This window comes from Mus caroli, chromosome 16, assembly GCF_900094665.2.
Source record: "Mus caroli chromosome 16, CAROLI_EIJ_v1.1, whole genome shotgun sequence".
Lineage (NCBI taxonomy): Eukaryota > Metazoa > Chordata > Mammalia > Rodentia > Muridae > Mus > Mus caroli.
Genome location: NC_034585.1, coordinates 35,893,718 through 35,907,967, shown reverse-complemented (window position 1 = coordinate 35,907,967; position 14,250 = coordinate 35,893,718). Strand labels below are relative to the sequence as shown.

Here is a 14,250-nt window from a genome sequence, read left to right as displayed (position 1 = left end):
TTTTGAAAAATGTGAGAGACATGACTCTTTCCAAGATCATAACTCTTCAATGACTGAGCTTAAACTAAAATAGGAAAATATGACAGGTGAAGATTTTAGAAGTTAAACATGGCAAAGACCTTAAAAGGTTTACAGGTAGATTAATTCAGGACCTGGAAAAGTAAGAAATGGGAAAAAGTTAGAAAAATACACAAGAAAATCAGCAACACGGATGAAAATGTCAGCAACATGGAGAACATCAGCAATGAAATTAGAAAATTGGGGAAAAAAGAGAAATGTTTGGAAAACAGGGAAAAGTATCACAAATACATTCTACTGAGAATAAAACAAACAGAAGAACAGAAATGGAGAACAAGGTAAAAGTATTATCTAAGTACCAATAATTTAAAAAACACAAATAAGCAAAGGCACACTGTCTAAGCATCCTGGGATACTATCAAGAAAACAAACCAAAGAATTCATAGACTAGGAGAAGCTGCTGAGATAAAAAATTAAAGGCATCAAGAATCTATTCAGTTAAGTTATAGCAAAATTTCCCAAATCTAAAGAGATGGTAATACAAACATTAAATGCATCTATAACCATAAATATATACATGACTAAGAAGAACCCCTCCATGACATATTAGAATCATGATGTCAAGTACAAACCAAGAAACAATGTCAAAGGGGCAAGGTCCCAACTCACCTGCAAAGGCAAACACAACAGAGCAACCTCGGCTTTCTCACCAGCTGTCCAAAATGAGGAAAGAAGGGAACTGTGTACTTCAAGCCTCGGAACAGATGCCTTCTGATTGTTGTTGCTACATCTAGCAAAGCTACCTATTAAAATTGATGTTGAAATGAGGACATTTCAAGATGGACACAAACTAAGTCCTGGCAACCAAGTCAGGACTTCTGAAAACTCTTAAAGAAATACTTTATGTGGAGGAAGAAAGACAGTTTCCATCCTGAGAGCACTAGGAAAGAATACATTTCATAAGGAATAGATCCACAAGGGGAGAAAGGAAGGAATCTATTGTGCCTAACACAGTGAACCAGCAGACCCCAATACCCATAGAAGAGAAAGAAGAGAACAAACAAGCCAACCAACCATAAAAACCACCAGTAAAGACTCAGGAGCTCCTAAGCGTCTCTCAACAATAACCACAAATACGAACCCATTTTCCTTCTCTCTCTCTCTCTCTCTCTCTCTCTCTCTCTCTCTCTCTCTCTCTCTCTCTCTCTCTCTCATCATTTGTTTATCTAGCATCTAGATTTTTTTGTTGTTTTTTTTTACTCTTTTTATTTTATTTTACACCCCACTCCTCTCGCTGAAGCAGCTCCTGAAGGCTGCAGGCAATTGCCTATATAAAATTCCCCATCCCAACGCACTGTCATCCCTAGCTGATATCAGCGTTGGGCCAATGCTGACTCAGTCTGGCCCATATCCTTTTTGCACCCTTGCAATCAACAGCCTTCAAAAGATGAAATTTATAGTGCTAACATTAATGCTGTATGTAATGTTGCTTACCACCGTGTGGGATACATAACTTCTACCATTTTCTGTGGAGTTTCACTGAGGACAGCAACCTTCAGTTGGTCTCCCTATGTCCAAGCCCCTCATTTAGGTGCTGCCTGTAGCCGTCCAGCAGCCATGGAGAACCGGGTACACCTGGAAGGAGAGCAGGGGATGGAATAGGATGGGCAGATGAGAGAAATAACCAGCCAAGAACAAGTTCTCCAATCAAGGCTCAATGTTTAATTTTTTAACTCTGAATATATGGGGGAAATCCCAAAGGTCCATCCTTTGTGCCAGCTGAATTCTGTTGCTTTGTCTCAGGTGGATTCTGTTGCAAAACCAAGCTCTCAGCAGCTCAGCGGGCAGTCTGCTCAAGTCCCAGGCCAGGAAGATGTAATGTAGCAAAGTCAGGTTCTGGGCTCCAGCCTTTGGAGACCTGTTTAGCCAGCTCAAGTCTGGAGGAAAGGCACAGGTGACATCACCACAAGTTGAACCCTATGTACAACTCTATGTAATGTGAACTAATACATGCATGTTGTTACCAAAGAATAGTGAGTCGGAACAAACCAAACCAATGCTCCATGCTCATCTCCCACTGTCTGTGGGGTCATATTTATACTCCTTCATCCCAGGTCCTTTCACATGTTTGCTATATCAAAATATCTGTTCACCTGTGCCTGCTCCAACAAAACATCATTTGATGTAACTAACTTTTTAAAGAAGCTAGAAGTTGAGACTTCAGCAAATAGATATTCAGTAAATATTGGAGCTCTTGGTTTAGCTAAACAAATACTAATGGGAATAAAAAGCCAGATAGCTCCTGAGACAATATCAGTGGAGGACTTCCCCTCATATAAAGGTATATATACCCAAACTCAAAATCAATGAACACAGGTTAGAATTAGGCTGCACCATAGAACTGGAGAGGAGGCTAAGTGGTTAAGAGCACTTGCTGTTCTTGGAGAAGAGTTGCGTTGAACTCTCAGCACTCCCATGGTGGCTCATAGTCATCTGTAATTCCAGTTCCAGGGGGCTGCACTGACTCTTCTGGCCCCTGAGGGCACTGCATGCACATGCTACACACATACATGTAGGCAAATGTGAGAATGTGTAACCTTAGAGAACATAAGATGACCGCTGAAAGACCTTGCTAGAATAGCATGCTGGGGACCTTCCAGGAGTGACCCTGCAAAACAAGCTTTACAAGAAAGTCCGGATCGATCGATCACAAGGCAGGTGCAGATAATGACCAAGAATGTTTCAGTTCCCTCTTCTGGTGACTAAGACCTCACCTCACCCAGGGCCAGCAATGTTGCTTAGGGAGAGGTTAGTTACCATTTCTAAAGGGGGGAATGAAAAGGTCAGCTTGGGCCAACAATGGCCTTAAACCATACCCTTAAGCTGTATAAAAAGTGTGTGCCTAGGAGATTCGAAGTTGCCTCTGCCCCATTGCAGGAGATCGATAAACCTCATGCTTATTGCATCAATCTCCATCGCTGTGTTTCTGTGAGTGGGACATCCCAGACCTAAGTCTCATTGGGTCTTACACAAAGAATCCGTATGTCTTAGTTAGGGTTTTACTGCTGTGAACAGACACCATGACCAAGGCAAGTCTGAAAGAAAGAAAGAAAGAAAGAAAGAAAGAAAGAAAGAAAGAAAGAAAGAAAGAAAGAAAGAAAGAAAGAAAGAACCATTTACTTGGGGCTGGCTTACAGGTTCAGAGGCTCAGTCCATTATCATCAAGGTGGAAGCATGGCAGCATTCAGGCAGGCATGGCACAGGCAGACCTGAGAGTTCTACATCTTCATCCAAAGGCTGCTAGTGGAAGACTGACTTCCAGGCAACTAGGGTGAGGATCTTATGCCCACAGTGACACATCCATTCCAACCAAGTCACACCTATTCCAACAAGGCCACACTTCCAGATGGTGCCACTCCCTGGTCCAAGGATATACAAACCATCCATCACACCATACATATTATATATATATATATATATATATATATATATATATATGCATAGGGCTGGAGCTGGAGAGGCTTCTGGGTGGTTAAGCATTTTCCTTGCTCTGCAGGAGGACCTGATTTTGACTCCAGCACCCACATGGTGGTCCACGACTGTCTGTAATTCTAGTTCTAGGGGAGTCAATGTCCTCTTCTAACCTTCATGGGCACCAGGCATGCAAGTAGTGCACAAACATGTGTGCTGGCAAAACACACATTTTTTAAAAAAATGGAATGAATCTAATTAAAAAGTGAGTATATAAGCAAGTTAAATAGATCCATAACAAGTAACATGGCTGATAGTTTCCCATCTAAAAGAAACCAGATGAATCCAATACAAAATCATACAAAATCTTCAAGAACGTGCTAATGTATATGAACTCAGAGAGACTATGGCAGAATGCTAGGGCCTGCACAGGTTCAAGCCAGATGCTGTCCCACCACTGAGATGAGGAAGTGAGCATAAGCTCCTGTCTCTAAGCAAGAAACGATCTCCAATTGACATCTGCTTATAAAGGAAAAATCAAGTTTCTCCAATGGAGTATCAATAGGTATATTAACCACACTTAAGAGCAGCCCTCCTGTCTAGCAGTAGATGGCTCACACAAAACAAACTCAATGATATTGTTGTAGTCTCACATATATATCATATTGTTTTGTTTGGACATACTCTGGCTTATTGGTCTTTTGCTTGTATAGGACAGTTTCCATTTTTGTGTTTTTATGATATGTTTCTTGTGTCTTTTTCTTCATTGTTTTTTTAAATTCTGTTTTATTTGGGGGTTTATTTATTTGTTTTCTAAAGCGTGGAGTTGGGTTAGTGGGGAAGATCTATGGGGAATTGGAGGAGGAGAAACTGTAATCAGAATATATTGTATAAAATCGTTTTCAATTAAAATGTATTGATAAACAAGAAAGTGTTAACACAAATTCTTCTCAAACTGTTCTGTTAAAAAGGGAATGAAAATTTCCACACTACATTTACAAAGCCAGTACTGTCCTAGTACCCAAATCAGGTAAGGAGACAATGAAATGAAAAACAACCATTAAGCCAATTTCCCTGATGAATTTCAACAAAATATTCTCTAAAGTATCCTTGTACATCTCAAGGCCACAGGAAAGTGATGGTGGATTATAACCTACTTGATTTCATTCCAGGGATGAGGATTGATTCAACACGTGCATATTAATAACTGTACAGCAGTGGATGGGTGATATGAGTTTAAGATTTAATTGTAATCCCTGATAACCACCAATAAGAAAAATTAGAGTCACAAAAGGAACAAAATAGGGTATTAATATGGTAACACACCAAAAGAATCAACCTAAGTGCAGTAACAGAGCAGTTAAGGATATGACAGTCCATACTCCTCACCCATGACCAATTTAAACATAAAATGGACCAAACTCTTCCAGTGAAAGAAAGTTCCACAGAATACACTTTAGAAAAACTGATCCAATTGTATTCTGTCTACCAGAGACTCTTCTTAGTTCTAATACTGCAAAGTGTTAAAAGTGAAGGTGCTCGGGGCTGGAGAGATGGCTCAGTGGTTAAGAGCACCGACTGCTCTTCCAAAGGCCCTGAGTTCAAATCCCAGCAACCACATGGTGGCTCACAACCATCTGTAATGATAACTGAATCTCTTCTGGGGTGTCTGAAGACAGCTACAGTGTACTTGCATATAATAAATAGATAAATCTTTTTTTAAAAGTGAAGGTGTCTGAAAAGACACAGAATACAAACTGTGAGCAAAGAGAGCTTGCTTGCTATGTTAATATCAGACAAAGTAAAATAAAGCTTAGGTCAGCAACTGTTATAATAGACAAGTATTTTACACACTGATAAGACTGTAAGCTAAATACAATGATAGAGGAATAGTAGATCACACATTATTTGTTTTATGGAGTTTTGTTGGTTTCAAAACGTGAAACAATCTAACAGATGTGAAGGAGAATAAGGCAATTTTACAAAAGCAGTTAGGGATGTCAATATCTTACTTTCAATAACGGATAGACTATTTAGACTAGTCAACAAGAAACTGCAGGTCACAAACAACATAAGGAAAGAAACACCTAACCTAGGAAAACCATTCTACCCAACAAGAGCAGACACACACTCTACTCGTGGCCCACTAGACCACAGTATGTTAGGACATGAAGCAAGCCTCTGCACATGAGAAAAGATCGTGTCATGCAAAGACTTCTCTCAGAACACCTAAGGGTGAAGCCAAGGATTGATCAAGAAAACTTGAAAACTCATGAATGTTTCTAGACACTTTGGCAATGCAGAATTCCTAAGGGGACATGAGGAAGAGCTTTGAGATGGGTAAAAACACAACACAACACACAAGAAAGCTATCAGATGTGTTAAGAACAGCAGCAAAGAAATATCGCTGGCTACAAATACCTGCACTACAAAAGAAAGATCTCAAATTAACAATCATATTACATTATGCATACACACCTATAGATATAATGACATAGGTAGACATGTATTAACGAAAGGTATATCTTTAATATTGAAATGTTTTATTTATGGTCCTTTTGCTAGGATGGTTATATTTAAATGGAACAGCAGAGATACAGACTACCTTTTAGAAGATGCAAGTTATAAGACAGTTTATCACCTATGTATGCTAAACATGGCATCCATTTCTTTCATATGGGTCTTAAATAAATATGGCAGATCATTTATAAATTTTCATTCAATGAACACTTTGGGGGCCACTTCTCTGTTTTAGGCAGTTGTTGATACATGGCTTCATCTCAGTGTCCCTGAAGTTCCCTCTCTGAGCCTGAATATATGGAGCTGGCCCACTCCCTCCACAGATTGACCCCAACTACTGACCTTTAAACTTTAAAACTCTTCTTTAATTGTTAAATACAATTAAACTTATGTATAAGATTGCCTGACCTCCCACGTGCATTATTTAAGGTTTACTTCAGAGGAGGGGTGAAAACCTTAAAACCTGCTGGCCACTGACCATCACTAACAAGTGCACCTTCTTTATTTGTCAGGCTCTCTTCTGTTATGTGCCCACACAGTGGAACTTGGTTTGGCCTTCTCTCCATAACACTGTTCTGCTGTGAGACCACTAGACAGGTGGTGGTTGTAGAACCTGTTCTCACTGGATCTTTCTGTTGTTACTTCAGCCATAGATCATCCATCTAACTCAGCAAGAAAGGCCTCACATGCCACACAGCATGACAGTAACAAGGCAAAGTCCAACCCTAAAACAGTGAGAATTTAATTTAATGACAATAGTAGCCTACCCTCTCAGGTGTGGGAGACTCATGTTATTGGTGAGGGAGTTAAAAGAATGGTTCCTGAGAGAGCTTGGCCCCCACACTGCCTGAACCTGCCTGGAGAACAAAACAAAACAATTAACAGAGAACAATACAAAGAAGAGAACATCTCTAGGCACCAGTGAAAACCATGAGGCCTCATTGCTAGGCTGTGATGGAGAATCCAGATGGCCCACCTATGGGATTCACCTCTTGTCCGGACACAGAATCCCAGCTCTTGCTCATACTTGCTCGTCCATTGGCAGTCTTCCTTTGTGACAGTGAGTGTTGCTAAGTTATCAGCCAGATTCATCCACCTACTTTGGGCTGCCACAGCAGAGGTGCAACAAAGCCCAACAGAATCACAATGTCATGGAAGGCTGCCTAGACAACCAAGCCCAGGCCCCACCTAAAGTGCCTGGCAACTGAGGCCAGTCAGAGGTGCAGCAGAAAATGGATGAGCCTCCAGATGAATCCTTGAACCATGAAAACACAACCCGAACCCCAGATAACGAGAAGAACAACATAGAAGGAGCAGGCCAGGCCCTTCACAGAGGTTCTGAAAATGCTGGGGTTGGGTCATCTGAGCCAACTGGTGACAAGGTATCCGGCCAAGCCAATGCAGGTTCTAGACAGACTGGCCGAAGAACTTCTGAAGAGGCAGAACAAAGATCTTCGCAGCCAACCGAGCACAGATTGCCTGGCCATGCAGAGAGGAAAGCATCTCAGCAGGGGGAGCGCAGACCATCTGAGAGGAGAACTTCACAACCACCTAATCAGCAACTCCCCAGCCTCTCAGAGAGGAAAGCCTCTGGCAAGATAGATGGCCAAGAATCTTTGCCGTCTGAGCAGACTGGCCAAGAAACTTCGGAGCTTGATGACCTGATTCCTTCAGCCAGCGATGACTATTTATCCGCAAGGAGTCAACAACAAGAATACAACCAACATGGTTACTGGACTGAAGACTCTAGTGATCCACACAGGCTTAGTGAGGATATAGAAAAGGACTATACCCAAGTTAGACAGACAACAGAAAAACAGGCTGGCTACCGCTCCTACTACAAAACACTTGCCCACATCGAGAGCCGAACACTAACTGACACCAACGACTACAGAGAAACTGGCCAAAGATTACAGCCTTGCACATTTGAAGATAGTGAAGCAGAGCTCCCATCCAAAGTTTCAACTACAGAGGAAACAGAAAGTGCCACCACTATCCAAGCCTATAACACACAAGATACTGAATTAACTACCTCCACCTCCCATGAAAAACTTCCCTCCATCACAACTAAAGTGTACTACTCATCCAGTCCAGAAAAAGTTCAAACCACAGAATACACTTCTGTAGGTCAAAGGGGATGTGCTGGGAGGTTGGAAAGCAGGATAGGACCTGCGAGGCTGAGAATGAGATTCCCCAATAGAAAGATTCGTGCTAGAGCAGAGATGAGAAATAAACCCATATAACCAACACACGCAGCCAGTAGGTCTCAGGAAGGATGTGACACAAAAGAGCTGTGGTGCCTCCTAATTGTCCTCAGGCCACTCAGGAAGGATCAGTGAACCAGGATTTGGGAAACCAATGTTTCCGGTTCTATTACTAACTCTGTACCACTAAATCACTTCCCACCCTGGGGTTCTACCATAGCAAGGGAATTTGAAGGTAACTGGAAACCCACCCCCCACCCCCGTGTGAGAGAAAGTATTTAAAGTAGAAAACCTGAAGGCATCCTTCCTCCAAGTTTTAAGGCGCTTTATAGTGCTTAAGGATGAGTTGAGTTTCTCAAAGAACAGGCCCTGAGGGTCTGTAGGCAGTCAGTGGTTTCTTCACTAGCGTAACCATTGGCACCTTAAGGTTTCTCTCTCTCTCTCTCTCTCTCTCTCTCTCTCTCTCTCTCTCTCTCTCTCACACACACACACACACACACACACAATGAAAGTAGTATAGCCAGTATCTTTCTTAATTCTTGGTACGAACTCTTAATTCTTGATGTTAAATTTTATCAAATCTGGATCTGACTGATAACAGCAAAGAATTTTTTAGATTTATTAAATAAGTTAATAAATCTTTTGGGGGGAAATATTTCAATTTCAGAATATCGCTACCGTATTTGATCAAGGAAGGAGTTCTCAAAGGTCCAGTCAGAATTCCAGACGGCGGTTCCCTCCGATTGTTTTTGAAGACCCCTATCATGTTGCACTTCGCTATATGGAGAAACACAACATCCTGCAGATATTCCAGGTAAATCTCTTCATTTTTACCTTCTTCTTGGTCATGGGGTGTGGTAGAAGAAATTTGCTGAAAAAAGGTGGGGGCAGGGCAAGAGAACATAGTCTACTTCAGATATTAGTGTTGTAGGTTGTGTTGATGTTGTTTTCTAGGGTGTTTTTACCCCTCCCCCCCCCAAAAAAAGGAGTAACTGAGAAACACCAATGACACCAATGAGGTTTCATCATCGAAGGCACTGGAGGCCATGGAGGGTGGTTGCTGGAAAATAATTTGACCAATAATTAAACTTTTAGTTTTAAATAAGTTTGTAAAAAACAATCAGTGAAAAAGAAAATTAAGGGGCTTTCTAGACCAGGGTCTTCAAAAGGAGACCATTCTCAGGACCACCTGAGAGCAACATCCTTTAGAAGGAAGTGGTAGAATTACAAGTTCCACGTAGTTCCTGTGTTCACGAATCTCACTGACCCCAGGACTTAAAGTCAAGCTTCCTTTAAAGATTGTTCTTCAGCAAAATGGAACTATGAGGGATTATTGCAGCTCTAATGTGGTGAGCTTTGTTCTGGATATATTTCTTTTTTCATATTGTTATTATTTGACAAGAAATGCACAGATCCATCTATAACAGTGTATGTATGAAGTAACTGTTGGAGACAGGTGTAAAGTTCGAGGAGTTTACCTCAAATGATGGCATGCAAACTAGGAAGGTTTGAAGTAGGTTATAGACAAATGGTTCTCAACTTGTTGTCATTGACCCTTGGGGGGGGTGGGGTGACTCTTTCACAGGGGTCATCTAAGACCAACATCAAACACCGATATTCACATTACGATTCATAACAGAAGCAAAATTACAGTTATGAAGTAGAAACTAAGATAATTGTGTGCTTGGGGAGGGTCACCACAACATGAGGAACTTAGTTAAAGGGTGGCAGCATTAGGAAGGTTGAGAACCACTGGTATAAAGAAAAGTACAGATACCACACCCCATCAGCTCCACCATTCAAACTCCAAGCTGGCCACATCGTTGTGAGTTGGGGGATATTACTTAGTTTCCACGGCTCTCAGACTCCTCATATAAAATAGGGATTTTAAAATATCAATTTTATTAGCCCTGCTCTTTGGTGTTTCCTTCTTAAAATGCTTCTTTTGGTTGGGACAGCTAGGTTTCTGCCTTCAATCAAAGAACTAGTTGGTGATAAAAAGGAAGAAGGAAATGTATTCAAGAAAGCAGGGTTTGGGGCTGTCTTGGTAGCTCAGTGGCTTGCCTTTTGATCTAAAGTGCTTGATGATCTGAGTTCAAGCTCCAAAGCCCACGTAAAGGTGGAAGGTGAGAACTGACTCTGTGAAGTTATCCTCTAACCTCTGCACACATGCTGAGGTACACACACACACATGCATGCACGTACACACTGATAATAAATTTACAGTTTTTAAAATGCTGATTCTATAAATTTTCAAATTAAATAAAAATAATGCTTATAAATGCATTGCGATATTAAAATAAATTATCAAATATGTATATTGTTTAATAAAAATATGTAAGAAGGAGTTGGTGATGTAGCACAGAGGGAGGATGCTTGCCTCACATGCATAAGGTCTATAGCACTTATACAATTAATTGATTAATTAATTAAATAAGATTTTCTAGTATATATTAGAGACAGAATTAAGTGACACAGGTAAAGTAAGCCTGAATATATTATTGAATATATTATTCCTGAAATTTATCTAACTGCAAATGAGAGATTTGTTTACCTTATTATAACATTCTGATTTATTTAATAAAAGCAAAAAGTTTGGCAGTTAGTGTCACAACCTGATATATCCTTTCTCATTTAATTCTGAAACTAAGTATTATTGTCACACTTTAGAGTCAAGCATCTCAGAACACTGTGTGCAAAGCTCCCTTGGTCCCTATTTCTATTCAAAGGCCATTCTTTGATTATTTTTGAGTGATTAATTTATTAATTGATCATCTAGCTATACCACAGTTCTCACAACACTTTAAACTTTTCCCACCAACTCTTTGGTCTTGGAAACAACTAAAAAAATGCACTGCTACTTATTAAATTTTGATCCCTCTAAATTTGATCTTAATTTGCCTGATTTCATCCAAATAAAGAAAGTAAGGGGCTAGAGAGATGGCTCTTGCAGAGGACTCAGGTTCAATTCCCAGAACCCACATGGCAGCTCACAACTGTCTGTGTCTCAAGATCTGACACCCTTACACTGACACATGCATGCAAAACACCAATGACCATAAAATAAAATAAATAAATCATTAAGAAGAAAGGGAGGGAGGGAGGGAGGGAAGGTGTTAGGAGACAGGGTGGATGTCTTTTAAAGGTCTATGAGACATCCTAGGGTAGTGAGAACTGGCTGCAAGTCTCTCAAAACCAAACTGCGGTGCGATGTGCTTTTTCTCAGCAGATCACTGAAAACCTAGTCTATGAAAGGCCAGACGACCCACTGTATTTCATGCTAGACCAGGTATGGACTGGGCAGATGAGCTATCCTTCTTTTCTCATTGTTGGAAAACTGCACGTGCGCAGCTGGATGAGCAAAGCAAACCATCAACAGCTCCAGGTCATCAGGATGGAACCCTACTCGCAGCTTCCAACCAAGAGTTTTTTTATTAAAGTATAGAACAAAGCTAGGTGTGGCGGCTCACATCTATAATGTCTGTGCTCTGGAGGTGGAGGCGGACAGATCTCTGTGAGTTCAAAGCCAGCTAGGGCTACATAGAGAGACTCTGTCTCAAACAAAAATTACATCTCCAGCCTCACAGAACCCTCCCTCCTCATGACTTCCCACAAAAGGAATTCCTTATTTTGACCTGTACAATATCCTGTTCACTTTCCTTTAAAATTTTACTGAGCCGGGCGGTGGTGGCGCACGCCTTTAATCTCAGTACTTGGGAGGCAGAGGCAGGTGGATTTCTGAGTTCGAGGCCAGCCTGGTCTACAAAGTGAGTTCCAGGACAGCCAGGACTATACAGAGAAACCCTGTCTCGAAAAACCAAAACCAAAAGAAAAAACTTATAAAATTTTACTGAACAAGAGTCATGGAATACTTTTGTTTAGACCTATGAGCTCTCTGAACTGTTGTTGAATTGAACCATCTATAGCCAGTATTGTTTTTGTCTTATCTCTTTTGCCCAAAATGATGTCTGTGGGATGGATCCATCGGTTGCGTGTAGCTGTTCATCCATTTTCATCTTGTAGAATGCTATTCACCATGTAGAAAACTATGGCTAATCCATTCTTTTTTTTTTTTGTGGGCCTGCAGATTATTTCCAATTTGGAGTTATTACAAACTCTTGTTGCTCTGAGCCTCCCCATCCGTGTCTTTCAGAGGTACATGTCTCCTGGCTCTACACTTTGCTCACTGGATTGTAGAGCGCGTGCTTGCTTAGCTCCAAATAGATTGCTTCCCTTTTCTAGCCTGAGGGAGGCAATTAGCACCCTGTCCCCCCACCCACCCACCCACCAGTTCTAGCCTTACCAGTGTTCACCATTGTCACTGTATTTAGCCATGGCTGTTTGTTAAATTGAGTGTCTTTCTGCTTTTTCCTAGCTACAACGCATTTGCATGCTTTTCCATCTGTTTAAAGAGCACTTGTAAAACACTTATTTTTCTACAGTACTGCTTCACATCTTTCCCATTAGCAACAAGCTTCTATATGTTCTGACCCTGAGTGTTCACTAATCAAGCATTTCATATAACTTTCTACTCTCTGTCTCGTCTTCTAGCTCTTATCTTTTGATGAGGGGAAATTCTTAAGTATAGCATCAAATGTAACAATATTTTTCTTTGTGATTAATACTTCCACTGCTTTATGTTAGAAGTTTTACCCACATTTGATGATGACTTCCTACATTATTTTGCAGGTGTGTGTTGTGTGTGTGTGTGTGTGTGTGTGTTTGCTTGTTACCTTTCACATCTATGTCTACAATCTTTAATCAATTTTGTATATAATATGAGATTAGGCAAAGATTACTTCCTTCATCCATCCAAAAACCATTACCATAATATGCACGCTGATGTGTATTTCAATCATTCAGAGTATTTATTCATAATTGTTTCAAAATAAGACAATTCTTACGGCTGGAATAACTCCGTACCTAGTAGAGAAATCCTGCCTGCTTCAGTCTTCTTTAAGCATCTTTGATATTCTTGGACCTCTATTTCCATATTAGTTTTAAGAATTATTCATAAAGTTACACAAAGATGTACCTCTAGGTACACACAAGTATACACTAGTACACTGCTTCCCAACCTTCCTAATGCTGTGGCCTTTTAATGCAGTTACTCATGTCATGCTAAGCCCCAACCATAAAATTATCTCATTGCTACTTCATACCTGTAACTTTGCTACTGTTTTGGATCATAATGTAAATATCTGATATGCAGGACATCTGATATGCAACCCTCAAAGGGTTGAGAACCACTGTATCAACGGGAGTTTTCTGGTGGTTGCTTTCGGTCTCAGTTGGGTTTTTTTTTTTTTTGGAGGGGAGAAGTAACAGCTTTAATGAGAGGGTTTACTACTCATTTAGATCTTAAATTCTCTTGGTATATTTACTATTGGCATACAGGTTATACATGTTTTTTGGTGGCTTTACTCATGGGCATTGAGTCTTGGTGCTACTATATATAGAATTTAAAATGTTCAGGATATAACTAGCTGGCATGTAGAAATACAGTATATTTGCTGTTCATAGAGTCAGTAGCCTCGCTGAACTTGCTTGACTCTAGTGATGTATTTGTTGAAGCACTAGGGTCTCTCCAGACACATGCTCATTGATTGCAAATACTCTCTGACCTCTTCAGTCCCTACTCTTTGCTCCCTTGTCTTAACACATATATTGTGTGTCTTCTCTTTAATTCTTCATGTCCCTCTTTCTCTTTTTTCCCTCCTACCGAGAGACTGACCTATGGGGACTAAATCAGGCTCATATCCTGAGTCTCCATTGGGTTAAGTCAATAAGAAACCCTGGAGGAAGGGTAGATGGAAGAAGAAAGTATGCTCAGGCTTGGTACTACGGTCTTCTTTATGAATACACTTTGTCTTGTCAGAAGGTATCTTAGCTTGCATGACTATTACCTTTAGGGTTCCAATCATATTCCTCATACACATCTCACATCTCAGCATACACACACACACACAGAGACACACACACACAGACACACACATATACACACACATACACACATATACACACACATACACACACA

The 14,250-nt window shown here is 40.6% G+C and overlaps 1 protein-coding gene across 1 annotated transcript in view; it reads left to right on the top strand.

The window, feature by feature from the left end:
- Positions 1-7,230: 7,230 nt before the first annotated feature.
- The window catches only part of Tex55 (testis expressed 55), a 16,662-nt gene continuing 9,642 nt past the window's right edge, over positions 7,231-14,250 (top strand). Inside the window, exons 1-3 of the mRNA XM_021185301.1 lie at positions 7,231-8,132; positions 8,881-9,027; positions 11,440-11,502. Coding sequence (XP_021040960.1) covers positions 7,242-8,132; positions 8,881-9,027; positions 11,440-11,502 — 1,101 coding nt within the window. The 5' untranslated portion in view covers positions 7,231-7,241. The remainder of the gene's footprint in view (positions 8,133-8,880; positions 9,028-11,439; positions 11,503-14,250) is intronic.